The sequence below is a fragment of the Syngnathus floridae genome, chromosome 4 (assembly GCF_059516105.1).
Source record: "Syngnathus floridae isolate MCC-2025c chromosome 4, RoL_Sflo_1.0, whole genome shotgun sequence".
NCBI classification, from domain to species: Eukaryota; Metazoa; Chordata; class Actinopteri; order Syngnathiformes; family Syngnathidae; genus Syngnathus; species Syngnathus floridae.
This window is the reverse complement of record NC_142416.1, coordinates 18197200-18219246: the sequence shown is the minus strand read 5'-3', so window position 1 is coordinate 18219246 and position 22047 is coordinate 18197200. Positions and strand designations below refer to the sequence as shown.

The 22047-nt window shown below is 41.6% G+C and overlaps 2 protein-coding genes across 5 annotated transcripts; one reads left to right on the top strand and one right to left on the bottom strand.

Moving 5' to 3' along the window:
• Positions 1-8: 8 nt before the first annotated feature.
• Positions 9-2567, bottom strand: ints12 (integrator complex subunit 12). Of its 3 annotated transcripts, none has more exons than XM_088372672.1 (7): positions 2428-2567; positions 2053-2216; positions 1718-1867; positions 1446-1624; positions 1213-1372; positions 977-1123; positions 9-892 (listed from the first exon to the last, which is right to left on the bottom strand). In XM_088372672.1, the coding sequence occupies exons 2-7, from the start codon at positions 2206-2208 to the stop codon at positions 338-340; spliced, it is 1347 nt and encodes a 448-aa protein (XP_088228798.1). In that variant the 5' UTR covers positions 2209-2216; positions 2428-2567; the 3' UTR covers positions 9-337. The 3 variants fall into 3 exon arrangements, with proteins under 3 accessions (XP_088228798.1, XP_088228799.1, XP_088228800.1); XM_088372673.1 differs by having other exon boundaries at positions 2053-2213; positions 2428-2563; XM_088372674.1 differs by having other exon boundaries at positions 2439-2556.
• A 217-nt stretch (positions 2568-2784) lies between these two features.
• On the top strand, positions 2785-21027 carry gstcd (glutathione S-transferase, C-terminal domain containing). Of its 2 annotated transcripts, XM_088372650.1 has the most exons (11): positions 2785-3350; positions 3637-4071; positions 5315-5578; positions 7636-7729; positions 13773-13888; positions 14020-14064; positions 14148-14276; positions 18158-18291; positions 18975-19005; positions 19909-19978; positions 20807-21027. In XM_088372650.1, exons 1-11 carry the CDS (start codon positions 2940-2942, stop codon positions 20959-20961), a joined length of 1884 nt encoding a protein of 627 aa, XP_088228776.1. In that variant the 5' UTR covers positions 2785-2939; the 3' UTR covers positions 20962-21027. The 2 variants fall into 2 exon arrangements, with proteins under 2 accessions (XP_088228776.1, XP_088228777.1); XM_088372651.1 differs by lacking the exon at positions 19909-19978.
• Positions 21028-22047: the final 1020 nt, after the last annotated feature.

Below are 22047 nucleotides of genomic sequence, written 5' to 3'. Positions count from 1 at the left end.
ATGACTCCTTGTTGCTGTTCATACGTGGAATTTTTATTACATTTGCAATTTAGAACGAAAATGACTGGATTAGTTGGGGAATAATGAGGCACAGTAGAGCAGCAGCATTTACAAAAAAAAAAGATTCAAGTATGTAAATGTATGTATGCTCTCACTCCATAGAAATAAGATCACAGACAACATCATCAGTAGAAGAAGAAACAAAGATCTTGGTCTTGGGTTTTGTGTGTCGTTCATGATTCGAGCAAAGTGGCAATTAAGGAACTCTTCACAAGTCTCGACGATGGAAAAGCGAAACATTCAGTACCGTACTAAAGTGAACTGAACTTTTTTCTGCTTATTTCTTGATCTTTTTCTGTGCTGCTTTTTTCTTCACCAGCTGCAACCGCTTCATGGCGTTGAACTGGGACTCTTGAGATGTTGGTGCTTTTTCTCCCGGTGGAACCTTCGAGCCGTTCCCATTGTTTCCGTTACTTCCTCCGTTATTACTCCCACTTGCGCCACTCGCTCCTGGACTGGTCTGGGAGCTGCCAGGGGAGCTCGCCCCCGACGACAAGGCGGAACCCTTCCCTTGGCTCTCGCTACTGGATGAGCGGTTAAGTGGCTGCTTGCCCAGGGTCAAAGGTGGCGGTTTCAGAGATACCTGACTCGAGCCATTTCCGTTGCCGCTCTCGGGAACCTTCGCAGCCCAGAGTGGCTCCGGAAAGACCAATTTCGGTTTCTGGCCGGGCGGCGTAGTCATTGCCTTGTTGCTCCCGCTTGGTCCTGAAGAACCCAATTTGGAGCTGATAGGAAGGGATGGACTGGTTTTAGCGCCAAACGCGGCCCAGCCCGTTAGACCGCTGCCTGATGACGACGAGTTGTTGCCGGTGGGATTGGCCGACGTGGAAGTCTGCAAACGACAGAGGTTGGCAACCGGTTTGGACACGATCTGAAAAACATTCAACAAAAAAACCAAACCGCTTTCTACACGTACCTTCACTTCTGTCCGTTTGAAAGCCTGGAAGGTGCTAGTGGTGTCCGGCTTGGTTTTAAGTTCTGACTTTTTCACTAGCGTGTCTTTTATCACAACTGGTGCTGATGAGGCGGAGGCCGGGGAAGGCTTCTGCGGGGGCTTTTGCGCCTAGTCCAAACAGTGTGTTACAGTTATGCCCAACATGGAAGAACCAATTTGTTGCTCTGTACAAATTTAGGAAAGCTAATGTTTCTCACCATACGCTTCATTTGTCGGGTGCAGCGAGCACAATACCACACCAGCCTGGGGTCGTTGACCTCTTTGTCTGTCACTTGGGGTTTGTGACAGTCCTGGTGATACAAGTTATGGCACTCTTGGCACTCTACCAGCTGGTTTCCCATGGATACTGTCATTTGTCTTTGGGGAAATTAAAACAAAAGATGATGACTCCGCGAATATCCACAATTAATATGACAATGTTCGCACGTACCTGCAAACAACACACGCCAAGCCCATTTCCATGGCAAAGTCGTCAGCGTTGGTTTCGTCATAGTCGTTGAGGTTAGGAAGGAGGTCTTTGCTCGTCTGCACGGTAACTGGCGACGAGCGATCCTGCTTCTCTAAACGAGGCTTTTTCGGCGGGTCCACATCGCCAAAGTCAACCCTAACCTGTTGTTGATCACGAAGATCCCAGGGACAAGATATTTATTTTAACGCCAATTTGTGACCCCCCCCTCACCCGATCAAATGATTTATCTATACCTTCTCAGAAGATCTCCTATCAGTGTCCTTCTTGCTCTTATCAGAGCTGGATTTGCTGCCTATGCTGGAGGATGAAGAGCTGGAAGAGGACTTGGAGTCCTGCTTGCTGAAGCTAAGTTTTGACACGGAACTTTTGGACACCTCCAGATCCTGAAAATACACACAAAACAAGAAACTTATTTGTCTCTCATCAAAAGTTAAAATAACTTTTTCTTATAAAAAAATAGCTGGTCACAGAAAAATCTACTGCAGAATGTTAGTTTGTGACACCAGTCCTGGCACTCAACCACCTTATATGATGACACCAGTTTGTCTTATTCCCAATAGCGACATACTTTTTGCACCAAGCGATAGGATGTGTCGCTCCCTCTGGAAAGGGACTCATCAAGCAGCGCTTTGAGCTTCTCAGCAGAATCTTTGCTCTTGGAGTGCAGGTAACCCAGTCCCTTCAGGAAGATGGGATCAAGTTCCAGACTGACAGGTCCAGCCATGGTTTCTCCTGAGGACAAAGTTTGAATTCCAGCAATGCTGAGATCATGCAGAACAGTCACAATACATTACAAAAGGATTCCATCATAGTCCCATGGATGGGATGGAGAGTTCACAGCACCAACTCGGACCAATAAGCTTTGTGGTGAGTCCACAATGGCTAACAGTCGTGACAACGATAAGCAGATTAAAATGTACTATTCTTCATTCAGCCATGTTACCTAATATCCACTCCCAGCTAGAAAAATGTCGGCAACTCCAGTGTGAAGGTAAAATGATGTTAGGGCAGCTTGTAGTTCTCCGGCGGATTCTTCTTCCGGCGAAATTTTGCTAGTGTCACAATCAAACATGACCGACTTGCTCACAAGGGCGGAACACTCGATGAGACGTTTTGTCACGGTTAAATATTCTCCGCAAAATATTCTCCAACAACTGATGAATAAGTATGTATTTTAAGTTATCTAAAATTTCCGTGTGTTTTTTTTCTTGAGTGTGGTTATTACAGATTTATTAATTATGTATTATTTTTGATAATGGTGTTAGGTGGCGCTGTGTTACAAGAAGAGGTCAGAGGAGGAAAAGAAGAAGACGTGAGGGCGGGTACCCGGAAGTTTTTATTTATAACGTGGGTTTGTGGGATGCTAATTCGCATTTTGTACCATTAATACGTGAGTGAAGATGTTATTTAAACAGTGTAAAAAGTTGATATTTTAGTCATATTTTTGTTTTTATAATGAAAGACTTAGAGCAGAGACATGCCTCCCTTTTTCTGGAAGTTAGTTTACAAGATGAGGCGACCCGTCTCCCCCTGCACTCCTCCATCGTCCTATTCCTCCTGTCTTATTGTGAGTGCAAATCTTTCAAAGTCCATCTTGTCTCCAGCAAGATCGACAGTTCTCAGGCCCTGAAGGGTCAGCTGCCAGAGTTCCTGGTCGTGGAGGACGTGCAGCCGGAGGATCTGCCTATCCTGGTTCGAGGATGTCGGCTACCTGCCGTGCTGGACGAAACTGGAAGGCTGTGCAGAGCCGGACTGGCCGTGGTCTTGAGGCACATCATCAACAAGAGCGTCGAAGCTGCTCCCTCCAGGAATGATGTGCAGGAACTGCTGGGCTTCAAGAAGACTTGTCTCAAAGCCTGTGCTGAGGTACGTGGTACCTTAGACATCATAATAATAATAATGTAGCTAAAAACCACCCTCGTAGCACATAAAGCAATTAATATTTAAAAGTGACAAACGCATAAACATGTTAAGTCAGTTTATCTTCTGAAATGAGATGCCTACGTTCTTCTATCTTATACTGCCCCCAAGTGGCCAATACTAGCACGCATGTTCAGGAAGAAGTCAATCCCCAAATTTACTTGAGTGTAACAATTAGTGTTACCAATTTACCATTGATTTTATATTTCTGTTTTGGCGCACATTCTCTCAGGTGAGCAAGTGGACTAGACTGTGTGAAATCGGCATCCCATCAGCTGTTGAAGAGCACCTCCAAAATTCCAACAACCAGCAGCCACAGCCAATCCCTCCCGCCATCCTTACCCTGGAGCAAAGACTAGCCGAGCCAGTCAAAGTCCACAACGATGACAAAATCCGCAGACAGAAGCTCAAGCAGCTGAGAAGAAAAACAAATAAAGACTCAACTAAAGGGAACGTGGATTCCGACCCTGGTGATGTTGGGCTTGAACTCAAAACCGCTTTGGCAAAACTTTCCATAGCGGCAACTCCAAGTCCGACCACTAGGGAGAGCTATGAGATCAGAAAAGTCAAGACCAACGACCTGCCTGTGCTGGAGCATGTCTTTGCGGAGGGGCTGTACTTCACTTTGACCGATGTGGTCCTGCTGCCCTGCATCCATCAGTACCTGGTGAGCTGCCTGCTAATCATTAAAGCCTCCCTGTGCCAATGCATAACTCAGAGCTTCTTTCAACTTAGTGCTGCTGAAGACCAAGACACAAAAAAACATTTGATAGTGAACTAAAACACATTTAAAGCACATTTTAATAAGATGTGTTTTTTCCCCCCCACAAAATTTAAAACTAGTCCGCTAATGAATCTTCTCTGGCATTCTTGTATCAAAATACACTTGATGGTTAAGACATTTCTACACACTAGTCATATTTTGGTTCAAATCATCTATGTTGTCATTTTTTTAACTAATATTGGCAGTCTTAACCTTTTTAGTAGGACTGCCAATTACTTGTATTTTTCTGCTTTTCACAGCAGGGCTCTGTCTCGACCCCCTGCCAGTAGCGTTCTTTTGTTTTGTTTTTATTAAAGCAATGAGCAACAGACAGCAACATTTAATGCTGTTATTAGGGAGTCTCACCCTCCGTGTTGTATTTAACAAACAGTGGCAGATCTCGTAACTTGTAACAAAACTTAGTGTGGGGTCTGGGCCATTATTTTTAATTACCGTTTCGTGATGGCTGGAGGATGAGAAGATACCCACTGTGCGGTCAAGAGTCGCATGGCGGAGACTCAATTTGGGATTTCCGCCCTGCGGCGGAGGTCGTGAGACTTAATTAAACATGTCCTCTTTAGCATTGTGTTATAATCCGTATTTGTTTTGATTTGGAAACCATTTTTCTCAACGGGCAGCCGTGAGCTCGTCTGTGACTTTAGTAATGAGGCCGAAGTGAAAAAAAAAAGTGTTTTGTGGAAACTGAGGAGAATATTTAACCTAAAATGTGCACGCCGCCAGACAGCCGCGACATCTATTTCACCCTCCAGCCATCTCCAACTATTCTTCTTCCGCATTGGGAATGAACTCATTCCCACAACGAGCCTCTTGCAAGTAAGCTGTGCTCCGTTGCTTTCCAGTTTCACACTCAGCCTGGCGTGTCTCCTCTCGACACTCGCCGACGCAAAGTAGACACAGCGGATTCGTTTCACGACCCCCCCCCCCCCCCCCCTTGTTTTACCGCCGAGCCTTGTTATCGCCGTGACACGGCTTCGGTGTTCCTTTCTGGGTCTTTACACCTTCGTCCCTGCTCGCTGTTCTGATGTGACCCCCGGCGAGGCTGTGACGTGAGCTGCAATCTGACGTTTTATGAGTCACTTATTGAACCCGCTCACCCCCCACCTCACCCGCTGCTCTCTTTTGACAGTCTACCATCCGAAGTCATGCTGCCAGCACGCTGCGCCAACTCCCCCACCTGCTGCGCTGGTACCGCCGCATTCAGGAGGTACCCGGGGTACTTCGGGCCGGCGAAATCTGCGGGATCACTTTTGTAGCCCTTGAAAATCCGCCGACCCTCCCAACCGGGCTACCGGTCGAAGGCGACCCGGCAAGTCGACCGGAGTGGGAAGAGGAGACGAGCACGCAGCTGCCTTTTGTTGGCGGCCCCCGGCCCACCCTTACCAAACTTAAAGTAAAACACTTTGTTCTGCAATTTTATTGACATACAGTTAACACGACATGCATTACATATTTCATGACAATCAAAAATGACAAAACGTTTATATAATTCAATTTGTCTTTACTAAAGTGGCAAAATGAGCCCAAAGCTTTTCAACCTACTTTGAAAATCTTCATGAAGTGACTTTCTTTGGCAAAGACAAATTCTAATGGCGTCTGCTCATTTACACATCTTGCATTAACGCATTTCGTTTTTACCAACGCAGAGGTTTTGCGTCTTAATTTCTGCTATTTTGTACCTTCAAGGATGAATCTCTAATGTCGTGTTTTGGCTCCTGGCAAACCTATTTTTAATTGTACAATGTTTCCTCCCTCTGGCAGCGCTCCGCAAGAGCTTTCCGTCATCAAATTAACATTTCAAAAGGGCGTTTCTTATGGGCTGGTTTTATGGCCGTGAGATTATTATTATTCTTTTTTATTGGGCCAGCTAATAAAAATTACCTTTCATTATAGAATAATACAATCCACACATGCACTTGCAATTGTGCGCACTGTGCAAATTGCCAGCTATCTTTTTACATGCTGCAAAAACAGGCCGTTCCAGAAGAACACATAAAAGTTGGACGTAAATACACGCTGGAACAAATAGAAACGTGGTGACTTGAGTGTGTAACATGATCATAAGTGGCGTGAAGTGGGGGACAGAGTTGGGTGCTCGAGGTTGTTGTTTTTTTTTTTTTTTTAACATGACAGTGGATTAAGTTTAATTGGACATTGGACATGAAAGATTGAAATCACACATTGACGCTGCGAGGTATGCACGCTTCCGTACAGGCACAATGGCCGCCATTCTAAACTCTGGACGGGAGGGATTACCGCAATGGCTCCGTGCCGCAACTGTCTTGTCTGCAGCTGTTGTGCTGTCAGAACTGTGTGTGTGTGTGTGTGTGTGTGTGTTTGTGTCAAGGTCATTTAAGTTCATAAAAATGTAAGAAATAACCCCCTCAAAAAAAAAAAATTTCCCTTTAAATTTTATTGTCATTGCCCAAATAAAAAAAACAAACATGCTTTTAGAAAAAGAGAAACCAACTAAAATGCTAAGTTATGTTTCTAAACCTGACTTTAACTAGAATTATTGCAAAATCTTATGTTAATTAAAATACATGAGTATTTGGGGTTTATTTGAAATTTTGTTATTCATTTTGTTATTATACATCTGTACCAATAATTACTTTGACACAATATTTAGCGACCAGATTTTACAATGCTCGTGCTGTAACACGCAAACTATTACTAATTATTAAAGAAAAAAATGTATACAAGAGCTCAAAAAAACTAAAAAACAAAGCTTTTCACCCAAACTTTTAAATAAAAGTAACACATCTACACTTAAAAAAAAAAAAAACTAATTAAAACTGAATTTAAAAATCAAAAGTTAAAATGAAATAAGAAGCAACCAAGTTGAAAAATCCCAAATAATATTAACTGTGGTGTGTGTGAGTGTGAAGGAGTCTGCATACGAGCGTAAATCTTGTGCGACAGTTTCCGTGTGTGTGACACGCAGACAACAAAATCCTTGGTGACGCTAAGCAGCATCTTCCGATTTCACCATCCGCAACCGTCAATCCCTAATAACCTCTTTCTCACCTCACTTAACACATACCGATGATTGGTGCCAAATGCACTCAACAGGCAGCCGTCCAAAATGAAAACAAAACCGCCAGCCAACATCTCCAAATGTAACCCCTCAGGGGAAAAAAATTCTGTTTTGTATTACTCCCTCCATGATTGAAGTTATTTTTAATTCACTGACTTTAATCATGTCAATGTTTTCCCAAATAAATCAAATGATGTCAAGTTGTTGTTCCCTAAAGAATTTCATAAAAGACGTCCCTTGCGAAATCCACTTTTTTTTTTGCAGCTTGGCTGTGTTGCACTTTTTGCTTAAATATATTTAATATAACTGCCTGAGAGAAAAAATGCTTCGGATTCATCCCCTGGAGTGTATCTCGTGCCTCAAGGTTGTCAATATGTTTCCATGGTAACGAGTATTTCTTCGTGTCGTCGTAGGAAAATGGCATCGAGGCGACCTTTGCTCATCATCCTTGCCCGGATTGGGCACTCCCATGGGACAGCTTACCCGATGCCATCAATCCCACGGAAGGTACTCCAGATTCTAAACGCTTGACTCTAGCACCTCTTTACTGATTTATTCATTTATTTGCAAACATTTACACACTTTAATAAATTTGAAGATTACAGTAGAATACAATCAATATCAACATTCAAATGAATGTACCGTATTTTCCGCACTATAAGGCGCACCTAAAAATCTCCAATTTTCTCAAAATATATGGACCAATATGGATTCGTGGATGAGGACTAATTTATTAAAGTAAGCTTTATGTGTTTATTTTGTGTGTTGTGTGATATTAATGTATCAGCAACGTTGAGTTATTGATATATTGTTTTCACTATTTCGAGTGTTACTATATTGTGATTGCATTAACGTTTGAGCAGCGTTGAGTTATTTATTCTATGCGCCTTATAATCCGGTACGCCTTATATATGGACAATGTTTTAAAATGGGCCATTCATTGAAGGTGCGCTTTATAATCCGGTGCGCCTTATCGTGTGGGAAATACGGTAGGTCAAAGAGGATTTGCAAATCATTGTAGGCTACTCTGTTTTTATTTATATTTGTAGTCACAAAATAAGGCCACACTTCTTAAAGGCACACTCTACACTTTACTAAAGCAATTTATTTCTTGCTTGATCATCTCGTTTTACAACGGCGTGCAATTTGTCTTTCGTTCAAAGAAAAACAATTGTGGTGTTTTGGAGAATGGAACAAATTATTGCCTTTTCAATTCATTCCAATGGTGAAAATTAATTTGGAACTTAGTCACGGAACAAATGAACCTCCACATTCGCCAGTTTTTTTTTTTTTTTCTTTCTTCAGCCACTCGTTGCCGATTAATCCCGCTCGATAACTGCAAACCTGTTAACATCTCCCCCGTGCAGCATTACAGCACCATGTAATTAACCCAGAGACAAAAGGCAGCCAGTTTGCCCCTGAACCCTGCATGTTTTTTTTTTTCTGATCCTATGCTGTACATAAACGGCCTCACACGCGCCCACACGTTCAGCGCAGTCACAGCATCATTTTCTCGATGACACCCGAGTAAGAAATCTTACACAAGCAGGTCCTTGAACGAGCTTCATTCATTTCTTTCTTTCATGAGAGCAATAAAATGCACGACTCTTGTCCGTGGTGCCAGATTACAAGCAATAACTTTGGAGGAGAAAGTGCTGACTTACCGCTTTAATTTGAGCGTCTACATCGATAATCAATGTGGTTTATAGTCGCCACCCCCAAAGGGTGACAAAGCCTTGTGCTCGTGTCCCGGGATACCTTGAAGCTGAACTTTGTTGGAAATCAGTTTTCTCGAATAGCCAGTCAAAATTTTGCAAAAATAACACCGGCGGAAGTGTCTTAGAGCGTGGGGTGCTAAAGCGGGCAAGAAGGATGGAGCGACAGCCGTGGATGAGATGAGGCTCCGATTGTCTGACAAGAGACAACCATTATCAAGATAAACAAGGCCGGCGGTGAGGGCAGGGCAACGCAACAAGGCTGATGAAGAGACCACATAGTTGTCATAGTTGAGACATGCTGCTATTGCGTCCTCCGGGCTTGTTTTGTGGACCACATTGAATTCCCGTGTCTTCCTTCTATGAGCGTGATTTAAGTTGAACAGGTAGAGCTGTGGCTTTTTTTGGGAGATGGAGATTGGAATGGCTTGTACAACAACACGGTTCAACCAAAGTGCAACCAGCAGAAATTTACAGCCGCCGTGTGCGAACGGAGAGAGCTGCCAAACAAAGGCATTTCTGAAGGTAACATTCAGACCAGTGGTTCTTAACCTTGTTGGAGGTAATGAACCCCACCAGTTTCATATGCGCATTCACCGAACCCCTCATTAGTGAATTTTTTTTTTTTTTTATTCTAGACATAGATGTTTTTTTACTGGTGCACAAAATGAGCCATGCATGAACATCACCTTGTTCAAAGAACAAAACCAACACAATGCATGAACTCACAACAAACTGGTAAATCAGAATTTACACAATAAATCAGGTTTGTTCGGACCTCCTCAGCGGAGGCTCTGTCGTACCCCTGAGACCGACTCACCGAACCCCTAGGGTTCGATCGAACCCAGGTTGAGAACCACTGATTCAGACTAAACAAAAAGGGTTCAAAGATTGACCCCTGAGGGATCCCGCGACAATTTGATCAGATTCAGAACTTACAAAGTAACTCTCCAAGTCGGACTTAAACCATTTTAGGATGCTTCTATTGTATCCCAGCCGAGTTTCTAACAGTATTAAAGTCGTTTGATGGTATCTATCTCATTTAGTTTCCAGACAACCTCTTTTGGACTGTCTTGGAAATGTGAAGATGGATTGTTGGCCGTTCATCAATAGCTCTGTCTCAAAGTAACAGGCATGATTTCCCTCTAGGCATGTCACCACTTAAACCGGCGCTCAGATAATTACTGCATTTCATTCAAGTTGAGTTTTATGAATTTCCCTCAGATTATCATTGACTTGATGTTGTGATACCCGCAGGGTGCGGTACAAATTACTGTCATCGGCGCTTCAAATCAGTACTTTGTCACTAGGTATTAAAATATCTTCCCCACTTGGTCAGACTTGTTTCTCACTAAGGAACATGAGATAAGATTTTTCTTTTTTTGAAAGGCTTTTGTCGACATAGTTTTTATTAAAAAAAAATTTCTCCCCCAAGAAAATGTTAATTGGCCACCGGTGCTTTTCAAGGATACCGACTCTCTTGAGCTTTGTGTTTTAGAATTGCCGAACTTTAGTCTGCGAAGGTGACCCCCACGAAAAATATTTTTGATCTTGAAAACGATTTTCATAATAGCCTTTTATTTTTTGTGGTATTACGCAAAAACAAACATCCTAGCTCAGTGTCAGAGCTAGAGAGTAAAAAGGTTAGGGACATCATAAATTTGAATCTAATTGCTCATCTAATCATCCATTTGACACGCATAATGATTGTAGCTAATTAGTAAGCCCTTGATTAATGCTTCCATTTCAAGCCAAGTGCATATCATCCATGCAGTGCCAAGGCAATTATATCGAAGCCATATTGAGTTTGTCATTGTAAATCGTACTGAAGTAATCCAAAGGTTTGTGGAAACCAGGGAATCTTTGGATCGGAATGTTGCAAACGACAAGGAGCCATCGAGATTTACCGCTGCTGGTGCCAACGATGTGTTCACAAAACAACCGATTGGATCCTTTTGTCCTTGTTTAGTCCTTGAGAGTCCAAACATGGAACGGCTGTTTAAAACTGCTCAATGCAAAAGTTTTTCGGGCAAATTCCAGCCTGACCTTTTCATTCAGCTCGCCACTGAGTGGTTTGCTTCTGTTCATTGACTCACGTGGAGGTTGTTGCTAACCGTAGTTTTTCAGGGTCTTTCTTCAAAGCTTTCAAAATGCGATTCAAAACGCAAAACCACTGGCCAAGACTGGGCCGCTTGTAAAATCTTATGATTTTATTGGGGAGGCTTTTAGCGTGTAATAGAACACACCTGGAAAACAGAACACGCCGTTGACGGGACGACATTTTAAAGTATTTATTCCAGATGCGAGTAACTGGATGTAATAAAAAAAAAAATCTTGGTCTTGCCTATCGAGGTGAGATCTAAATGTGTACAGCAAAAAAAAAATATCACCATGCATTTTAATGTACTTTACACAGGGCCTATTTATCATCCTCTTTCACCAGATAATGCTGAATGAGCAGATTATTTTTTCAATATTTGAATTATTCATCATTCTGCAGCTCGCTTCAGGATTCCCAATTGCTTGAGACTTTCTAAGGCTCCACTGAGAAACATTTTTGAGCCTTAGGGCCACTTGACACTAATACTGCGGCATGTTAACAGCTAACCGTGCTATTCCTCTCCGGTTCCCTTCGGACTTGGTAAGTCGAGACATTTTTTACGAGACTCTCCGGCCATTTGTTTCTTTAAGCCAGAGAAGCAAATGTGCTCTCCAGCGTAAACACAATCCAGTGACACGTTCATCTTCGGTGACAAGATGGATCGATTCAGCTGCCCAAAATCACTTGGACGTATTGTTTTATGTGGAACACGCCGGAAACGGTGTGATAGCCGTAGCGACGACGGTTTAAGTCGCGGAAGGGCGTCGGACAGGCGTTCTCTGTGTTTGCCTGTCTGCTAATTTGACAAGAAAAATAACCCCAAGGGAACAAACGAAGGCTTAAGCTCTCGACAAATCATTTGTAGACGTTCTGGTATGCGACAATACGTGTTTGCTTCGGGCCAGGACGCCTTGAAAGTTTCATGGTCATGATTGTCCCGAACCACGATGGGAATTGATTTGAGATGAAGCTGGATGGAAATTGAATATGGCAATTTGGTATTTTTGTCATTTCTATTTATTAAGTTACAGAAACGTCATTCTCGAAGTGATAGATTGATTCAAATTTGTTTATTTGTCAGTGTGTTACATTATTCATCTATTATAATTTAGATGATTTGACTTTTTTATCAATTTTTTGATGCTATATTCAATCTTTTTATTTTTACATAATTCTGAGACTCATTCCAGATTTAAGACTTCATAGAGGCAGCATATCGTTTACCAATTTGATGTTGTCAATTATCGTGCAGATCCACATTAGCAAATAAATATCAGGGCCGCTAAGTATTATTTTAACAATAATGACGATACCATTTATAAATTAGTACCACAAATCGGGTTTCACTTTAACTTTTCAAAACTGGAAGGCAGTTCCGGCTGCAATTGAATTAATTTGGCAGAGCAAAACACACATGACACAGTTTCGGAGGCCGAGCTACGTGGAAAGGCGGGTTACACGCCGCAACCTGCACGAATCAACCTCTCGCCCGCAGCTCCGTCTGGTCATGTTTTGACAGACATTCCTTAGCCGCTGAAGGATGCAAGCTGACGAGTTTTTGTTTTTTCCCCTACTCGCTTCAACTTCATTAGCGTTTTTTTTTTTTTGCTGTCATCGCGGCATTTCGCGAGTACACAAAAAAATGTCAGCGACAGCTTTACTTTCTGCTGCTTCCAACAATTGAAGCTTTCTCGAATAAGTGACCTCTACTTATTTTAAACTAACCAACTAGATTCTTTTTTTGATTCAAATGCTCCGTCCTGCAGTTTTTGACTTGATTTTTACTTTTACTTTTTATATTCACCATCGCTTTTTCTTTTCTGTCCGCAGGCAAATTATTTTGAGCGCTACACTCCAAATAGATTTCCCCGACTGATAGAGTTACCTCTTCTAGACAGCCTCGTCAAACACGTCGTCGTTTTATGTGACAAACATATTTCTTGGTACTTGTAAGGAGCATATTTTAAAACGTGTAATATGAAACAAAAACTGTTGCACGTTAAAAGGGGGTGGGGGGGAAGCTCTCTTAGAGGCTAATAACCTTCTCTTGTATTTCCTCATTATTTTTACTTTCTCCCCAAATGATCATCAAACTAAAACTGCTGCAAATGCAACTGGAGCGTGGCCTAATCTTCAATCTTCACGCAACCCTTCTTGTCTTAACGCCAGCATTTCCCGTGGGAGACGGAGCTGTCGGATCCCGCAGGGCTCGCGCTGCCGAGGCGCTTCGCCGCTACGCTGTTTACATTCTAATCTGGTGATGGAACGCTCCGATAAATCCCCGGCCAGTCCTGCAGAATCAAAGGCTAATGGAGGCACTCAGGGTTTAGTGCCAGCTGCTGTAGCCAGGGCTAATGGACCCTTCCTCCGCCCCTCCCTCCTTTTAACAATCCACGCAATGGGTGGGATGCGTCAGGGAAGCTTCTCGGAAATCTACCGCTGCTCTGTCCTCAGGTTCTTTTTCGGAGGAAAATGGTTTCCCGACTAAAACACCTGGGTCACATCACAATGACGTCATTCCATACAGAGAAACATTTGAAAATCTTCCAACTGCTATAATGATGATAATCTGTACTGCTGCCGGTGGTAAATACCCTAATCTGATGTCAGACTGCATAAAATATCACATTGCGAGGCGACTCACTCAAATGAAATGAAAGAAACGATGACTACTTAATGCTTTTATTTATTCCGTGTAGCATCAAGCCCTTGGCCTTTTTGTGCTCTCTTGCAGGGAAAATGTCAAACATCCGCACAGTTAGAAAGAGGCAACAGTTGAATAATTTAGTTGCCATGGTGACGCAGCTAGCCAAACCAGGAGACACTGTGGTGGATTTCTGCAGTGGAACGGTGATTTTTATTTCTTTATTTCATTCTGTCAATCCTGTTGTATCTGCATCAACAGCAAAAACTCACTTTTTTTTTTTCGTGATTATTTTTTGTTACTGTCTATAACAACTTTTTCTTGTTTATGCTGCCAGGGCCACATGGGCATCGTTCTGGCTCACGCCCTCCCACTGTGTCAGGTAACATTACACGACTGTGCTTTATGGATCGCTCACAGTGAGCAGCCAACAAATATTGACCAAAATATCGACGTTTGTTCCAGGTCATCCTCATAGAAAACAAGGAAGAGTCTCTGATCAGGGCGCACGGTCGCAGCCTAGAGCTCGGTCTAGAAAACATCGGCTTCATTCAGGCCAACTTAGACTATTTCACCGGACCCTTTCAAATAGGGGTGAGTATACTTTTATTTTATTATTATTTTTTAGAGAGAAACTTGCAATTAATTTATTTTTGTCTTTTATGTCATTTTTGTCTGAAATTGTATAGATTTACCGAATTATATTAAGCTAAATTGATTTGCATTAATGGGTAGGGTTAAGTTATTGAATGACGAAGCACATTTGTTCAGCAATTCAATAATAAGACATAAATTAGCAAATTTTTTTATTATTCAAATCCATTGTATTTTCCCCGGTAAATAACTACGGCATGTGTGGTGACAACATTTTATGTTGTATTAAACGTTATTGAGGTTCGTTAGCTTGTCATTTTGTCATGTTATGCTACGTAGCTAGGTTGTTAGCAAACAATATTCCTCACAAACTACCCACTACTTGTTACTTAGCTAAATTACTTTAGCTGATTTACTAGTCAGTCGGTTGCTTTGACTGCTAGCTAGCTAGGTTGCCAACAAACAGATACACATGCTAGTCATTCACTTACTGTACCTAGCAATACTATTTCTTTTCCAACTGAACATTATTGGGGCAAAATAGGACGAACAAAAAAACATTTGTTAACATTACAGAATATGTCCTTTTTTCTTTTTCTCAATGAATAATACATGAAACTTGATGACACAGTGTAGCCTGAGTATCCTTGAAGCAGTACAATTTGGTGCTGGTCCAAATAAGGATTGCTCGTCCTTGGCGGCGGTCCCTTCTTGACTGAGTGTCATTATAATTATGCAAATCATCTAAGTGTCAATGCCTGAGACGAATTGCCGCACATGGTTTTGCCGAAGATGTGTTTTTCCTCTGTTATGCGTGAAAACGCCAGGCAGTGATCATTCTTGTCGGAACGCACTCAGAGAGCTTTTCATTTCCTGAAGTGGCGCTTTAATCGCTCGCCTTTTAGAGCTCGCCTCTTCTGTCAAGCACGCCGTTCCACTGTTATTAAAGAGACGAGAGGCGGCTTGGCCCGAGAAATAAATGCTGAAGGAGTGTTAGGTGTAAAGTATCGTAGAACGCTTGTTGAGTTGGAAAAAAATGTGTCCCTTTAGAAATACAAACAACCAAGGCTAAACAGTCATTGTGTGACCTTTGTTACAGTGCTAACGGGAAAGCCAAGTCAGTTTTTTTTTTTTTTTTACTATATTATCTTCTATATAGCCCCAGCATCATAGTTTGGGGTGTACAGTACCGAAAGAAAGCACATCTGATATTTACAGTTATTTAATACACAAAAAAGTAAAGATTTGAGAAGAGGCCAAACACCTTTTTTTCCACCGGAATGTAATTACTAAACTACCGTATCTTCCGCACTATAAGGCGCACTGGATTATAAGGCGCACCGTCAATGAATGGCCCATTTTAAAACTTTGTCCATGGATAAGATATATACATTTGGCCCGCGGGCCGGACTTTAGACACGCCTGCTGTAGTGGCTCAATATTGGTCCCTATATAAGGCGCACCTGATTATAAGGCGCACTGTCGACTTTTGAGAAAATTGGATGTTTTTAGGTGCGCCTTATAGTGCGGAAAATACGGTAATAGCATTTGCAATTCTAATATGTGATTGAGAGTGTTTTTTTTCTTTTTATTCTCAAATACCACACCACACACCGCAACTCACCCAAAGCCAGCTGGAACTGCCTCGAGCTCACCCGACAGCGAACATTAGAGAAAATGGATGGACTGTTGTAGTGTCAGTGAAGCAAAGTGTTTTGTACATGTGGTTGGCGTAAATATGGCTGCCAGGCATATCAGCTTTTATGCAGGCAACCCGGCCGCCGTCTGTCTTGCATCTGCTTTCATTCACATTTTCCTCGGCGACATCGCTGCCAAGACCTCGGCTCTGCAAGTGCGCGATTAGTCGACGAAAAGATCTGCGGCCAGGTGCATAAATTCAAAACGCGTTTGGGCACACGGAACTGTTTTGATGACCGAAAAAGACGTCTTGGAATATTTGTTTGCTTTTTTGTGTGCTTTGACTTCAATCTGGTGGAGATAGAAAATAAGGTGGGAAGGTCGAGCAGAAACAAACAGGCAGAGTTAATCCTTCTCGCGTCTTGGTCGAATTCCATCTTGTCCGACTTGTGCAACGTTGGACTTTTTTTGAGGTCATTTGAAAATGTATTAAACTTTTTAAATCCCCCCATCCATCGGTCACAGATGGATGTTTTGTGCTCGCACACAATCCTTGTTATGGGCCATCTTGTTTCGACCATCTGCTGTTTGTGGTCATTGGTCAGGACGGAGCCCTTCAAGTGTCATAACTCGGCTCGCACCATTCACCGTGTCCCTGCTATAATATGAAATAACGTGGCTTTTATTCAACACTTGTTCTACTTAGTGGGCAGTAAAGTGCACGGATTATTCCTCTCCAAGCGCGTGGGTGTTTTTTTTTTTTTTTTAAGTGCCTCGTAAGAATATCTGTGCCTCCACACATTTACAGTCGTAGCCTGCTGGTTTGCCTGAGCATCTTCCTACTTGAATGAACTGATCATCACATGACAATGCTTTAGTATAATGATTTATTAATTATTATTATCATTATTATTCAAAGTCAAAGTTTTTTATTGTCAATTTCTTCACGTGTCAAGACATACCAAGGGATCGAAATTTCGTTTCCTACTATCCCACGGTGACAAGACATATTGCACATTCAAGTAAACAATACAAAAAGTAAAAATAAGAAGGCACATACGATGAATAAATAAGAAGGCACATTATTATTATTATCATTATTAGTACTATTATTATCAATATCATTATTATTATTATTATTATTATTATTATTATTATTATTATTATTATTATTATACAGTCTCTTGGTACTCCTGTAAAGGGCCGTTTTTTTTTTTGTTTTTTTTTTACTGCGTCTCATTTTTGGCTTGACTTTGTGGGTTGTGGGTATGCTCGATTGTGATTGCGCTCATTGTTCTCTCACTGGCTCAAAAATTGCGCTCCTCCACGTCGCTGTCAAGACAACTTCCAGTCGTTTTCAGACTCCCGGACGCCGACTGACACATTCTTGGAAGCTTCTTTTCGTGGCTGTGCGAGTGGGATGTGGCTAATTTCAGTGCAGGAAGCAAGGAAGCGATTGATAATCACAGGTCTTCTGTTAGTGAATGCACAAAAAGAACCACCTGGAGTGCAAACAAGGTTTTTTCAAATTGCTTGTGGTTTCCAAAACTATTTATAGAATTTTCTGGGAGGTACTGTTTTGTAACTAGGGGCAAAAACACAGGTAGAGCAGCATTACTGTGTCAGACTAGAATTAATATTTTACTCTATATTATTAATCTATATTCTAGAATCTATATTAATCTATCTATTCAACCTTTTATATCTGTTATATTTATATCTATTTAATCTATTCAATATCATAAGACACATTTATGACCTTTTTTGCTCAATCATTTCATAAGCCCATCGGGAAAAAAAATAGTCAGCTCAAGTGTCTCATTAAAGCTCAGATGTCTGATGAAAAGAAAGCAATATTGCGATAAAGGCTCTGAATATTATTCAACTTTTTTGTCCTTCATAATTTAATTGATCTTTTATTTTCCATGCTTTATTCAAGAGGACTTCCTCCAAGAAGCCCTTGTTTTTTTTCCGTAGTAAATGTTATGTAGTGTAAAAAAAGGTGTGTATTGTATTTTTCTAAATATGTGACATTTATTTTCAAGAAAAGAGATAAAGGAGCCCTTCTTCGAGCCCGCAATAACTCCACCATGTATGTGCTTATCAGAAGTCCACTTTTTAATCTTCTCATATTTCCATTTACCACCATGCCAGCCAGGTTAGCAGCACTCTCGCGGTCGTGCCTCATAGCCAGCGTTCAAGGACGATTCTTTAATTGGATTGTTTTGCGATGTTTGCGGCAGGTCGCCCTCCACGCGTGCGGCGTGGCGACAGACATGGTGATGGAGCACTGCATCCAGGCGGGCGCCGCCTTTGTCATCAGCCCCTGTTGCTATGGATTCATCCAGAACGCTGTTAAGTTCACCTTCCCAAGGAGGTTTGTCAGCTCCCGTGTGGAACTTCCATTTACACTAAGCCTGATTTTCAAACAGTCAAGGTTACAAAAAAAACTGAAAACCCTCTTGTTGTGTGTTTGGGCTTTGTCACAACAAAAGATTTTTGTGACTCACAAATAATGCTAACTGCTAGCAAACTCTTTGTAGTTAAGTTTTGACTTCTTAGGCCCTAAGAGGTCAAAACTGCTCGAACAAAAATGTGATCAGGAAGCCTAATTGCGAAAAGGGCTGTTAAAACTACAGCCCTTGGGCCATTTTTATGCCCCGCCCCTCCTTTTTTAGCGGCCTGCGGCATAAATTGAATATATGTATATTTATGTATATTAGAGTGAAATCTCCCAAAAAAAAAATCCGCTCTACCTTTAACCTCCATTGGTTAAAGCTCTCAAAAATTGAAAGACTGATTAAAACACATTGCCACATCTGATTGATGCAATCTTTTTTTTTTGTTGGTACTGTTTTCTTACCCTCGGGTCCCCTTCCGGCATCTCTTCTCCGTATTCTGCAGGTGTACACATTCCAGACACACACATTTCGTTTACGGCCTGTAAAAAGGTCCTTATACATCGTATTAATTAAAAGGCTTAACAGTATTTGCTTTTAATTTTCAACCAAATTTAATTTTTTTGTACTAACCCATTCAACTTCCTCTTGTTTTTAACAGCAAAAGGTTCCAGGAGACGCTGATTTACAAGGTAGGTGCTAAGATGGAGTGATTTTTTTTTTTTTTCCCCACCTCTGCCGTTTCATTTGTCAATCCCTTTTACCAGAGTGGAATATTAACTTCACCTTGCCCAGCTTCTTTATAATGTTACACTTCTGCTTAAATAAATGAAGCTCCAGTACCGGTGAGGCTCGCTCTCTCTCGGTGCTGAGCGAGAACCCTTCCACTTGGTGATGAATAGCCCCTGTCAGCGCCTCCGGGCGCTAATCTACGGAAAAGACGTCGCCGCAGGTGCTCGCCGTGGCAACCTCCTGTCGCAACACGGGACCGCCTTTGACTAGCTAGCGCTGCACGGAGAGACATATTTCTGCCGCTGGAATTTGTTGAGGTGAAACGTTAATGAGCAGCTGAGAGCGGCGGTAATTAGAAATGACATCTTTTTTTGAGGATGCATTTGAAGGATGAAGGTTGTTGAAGTTACCGTGCCAACCGATGTCCCAATATACGTCGTGCCTGCAAGTCAAAATTAATATTGCAACATGTATGCAAGTAATTTTGATTGTTTGGATTTCAAAATATATTTTTTTTCCATATGTGAGATAGAAGTCGAAATAGTTCAAGGTCAACTTCTGGTTGGCTAGGTAGAGATGTTAGCTAGATGTTAGATACATTCACTTCTCACGAAAGTTATTTAGTGGGTCGCCTCTGTGAACCCGAACTAAAATATTCTCCAAAAGTTGAAAATCTTCCCATAAGAGTGGAAGTTGTTAGAGTTGTCAAGTGGGACCAAATCGATTTTCTTTCCAACCTTGACTTCCTGCAGGTGTACTGGCCCTGCTGTTTGGACCATATCCTCCATTTTGCTCTCATAGGAAATACAAATAAATGTGACGGACAACTTCTTCTCCCCCCCCCCCCCCCCCCCCCCCCCTAGGAACACATGATGCTGTGCCGCTTCGCCGACCAAACTGCTCCCCAGCTTCCTCCTGAGAGGAGACTCATAGGTATCACCCCGCGACATGTTTATAGCACAACTTCTCAAACAGTTCCGCTCCCATGGGGTTACACAAAAGGACACATTCTGTGACCTCGCTTTACGGGTCGATACCGACGCCGCAAAGCAGCTGCGGCAAACAGCTGCCACTTGAGCGCTGTCAGATTTTGTCCCAGTGTCACTGTACAACATTTGTTCACGTAGAGGCCAGCGGGATTGTTTTACACGTCCTGACGTCTACTGTTTCTGCTATCATTGACTGAAGCTAATCGCTAAAGTCCATGGATGATATTCGGAACTCTTGTCTTTTTAGTCCACAACACATAACTCTTTTTCTTTGGCAGATATTCTGTTCTTATTGACGACAAAACACTTTGAAATCAGGAGCGTTTCATTGTTTGTAATTGTTGACAGCACCTTTTGGACATCTCACATAGTCAAGAAAAGAAAATGCAAACTGACAAATGAAAAAAAACATTGTTTTTGTTTTGTCAAACTGGCTGACATAAAAAAGTAATGGTATTAAATCAAGATTAATTTGAATGCAAAACTATTAAGCAGTTTATTATGCTATGCTATGTTATGCTATGTTTCATTTGGCTTTATACTGTCAAAATGTGTTTGTCACTTATCAGCAATTTAAAAAAAAAACATCAGAAGATGAATTAATCGATTTGCTGTGATTTTGATTTCAATTGGCGTTTTGATTTAAAACAACCATCTCAAATCTCCCAAATTGATGTTTACATTTGTGTAGAATCATCAGATAAAGAGATTCCCGTCTGTTAGCCATCATTTAAAAACAAATTAAAATGCACTTGTTTGTATTTTATGGCAGGTAAGCAATGCATGGGTCTAGTAGACTTGGACCGCTCGTGGGGTGCAGAATCACATGGCTACCGAGTGCAGGTGATGACCATGGAGCCCGAGACGTGCTCACCCAAGAACAACATGCTGATAGGAAGACTCAGTATGGAAGATGGCCCTCACTAACTGTCGGAGATTGTCAAATGAAGACTTGATACTTTTAGACCAATAAAGATGGAGCCATGTTCTTAATTTCGCATTTGTGTTGAAACATTTACTGGGCAGAGCTCAGAAAACAAAGTTTATTGGAAATCAGTTTTTGACTTTCTTTGCAAGGCACCAATTATGCTACCCACCGACATCTTAGTAATGATCAATTTTTGCCTAACTGTGCCCACTAACCAACATCTTATATGAAGTAAGCAGATGCTAGACTCCAAGCTTACAATAAGCCGTAACTTCCATTATTTATAAGAGAAAAATTGTTTTGTAATTCAAATGCAAAAATAATTTTAATCACATAGTGTATTTCGAGCCTCGTCTGTATAAATTAGGTTAATTGGGATCCAATTCTTTTGTTCATCTTCCTTTGTCTGCCGAAGCCCAAAATGTAAAAAGACCCCAAAACATTGCTACTCCCCCCCCGGAGGCTTCATTATAAAAGAAGCATTCACCCAAATACCAACAATATTTCCGCACTAGTCCCTGGGAGAGTCGAAATCAAGTGCTGATCCAAAATATCCAGTATGTGATGCCAGGGGACGCATGGCACTGATTTGGAGTTTCACAAATATTCATTGTAATGAGGTTTGCACCAGAAATGTCAATCAACCCATTCTGGGCCTGCAAATTGATGAATTGCCTTGGTTGGTTGAATAAATCAAAATGCACATTGAGACGTCTCATTATATGCAAATGGGATTTCTGGATTTATGGTCACACGTGTCATATGTTTCAAATGACTGGAGTGAGTGTCAGCCAGGAGAACCTTTCAGCTTTTTATTGCATTCACTGCTGACAGTTTATTTCGCCTCTTTAATAGTGGCCAATGCATGGATCTCCTTATATAGCAATTTTTTTCTTATTTTCTGAAAACAGTGAAATATACCACAGTTTGAAAATCACTGGTCTGTAGCTAAGTCACACTACCCAATTAAAATGATATTTTTGTGCTGGAATGACTTAATATCAATAGGAAACGTTTATTTTAGGTAAGAACAACTACCTCCGGAAAGTGGTTAGAATAATTGATACATCGGATAATCGATAAAT

Excerpts from the sequence above, each read along its gene's own strand:
- gstcd (XM_088372650.1), top strand. The coding sequence starts at position 2,940 with ATGAAAGACTTAGAGCAGAGACATGCCTCCCTTTTTCTGGAAGTTAGT. Across the intron at positions 13,889-14,019 it reads TGGATTTCTGCAGTGGAACG|GGCCACATGGGCATCGTTCT; the intron begins GTGATTTTTATT and ends TTATGCTGCCAG. Across the intron at positions 19,006-19,908 it reads AGGAGACGCTGATTTACAAG|GAACACATGATGCTGTGCCG; the intron begins GTAGGTGCTAAG and ends CCCCCCCCCTAG.
- ints12 (XM_088372674.1), bottom strand. The coding sequence starts at position 2,556 with ATGTTTGATTGTGACACTAGCAAAATTTCGCCGGAAGAAGAATCCGCC. Across the intron at positions 2,217-2,438 it reads CGACATTTTTCTAGCTGGGA|GAGAAACCATGGCTGGACCT; the intron begins GTGGATATTAGG and ends CTTTGTCCTCAG. Across the intron at positions 1,373-1,445 it reads TTGGCGTGTGTTGTTTGCAG|ACAAATGACAGTATCCATGG; the intron begins GTACGTGCGAAC and ends ATTTCCCCAAAG.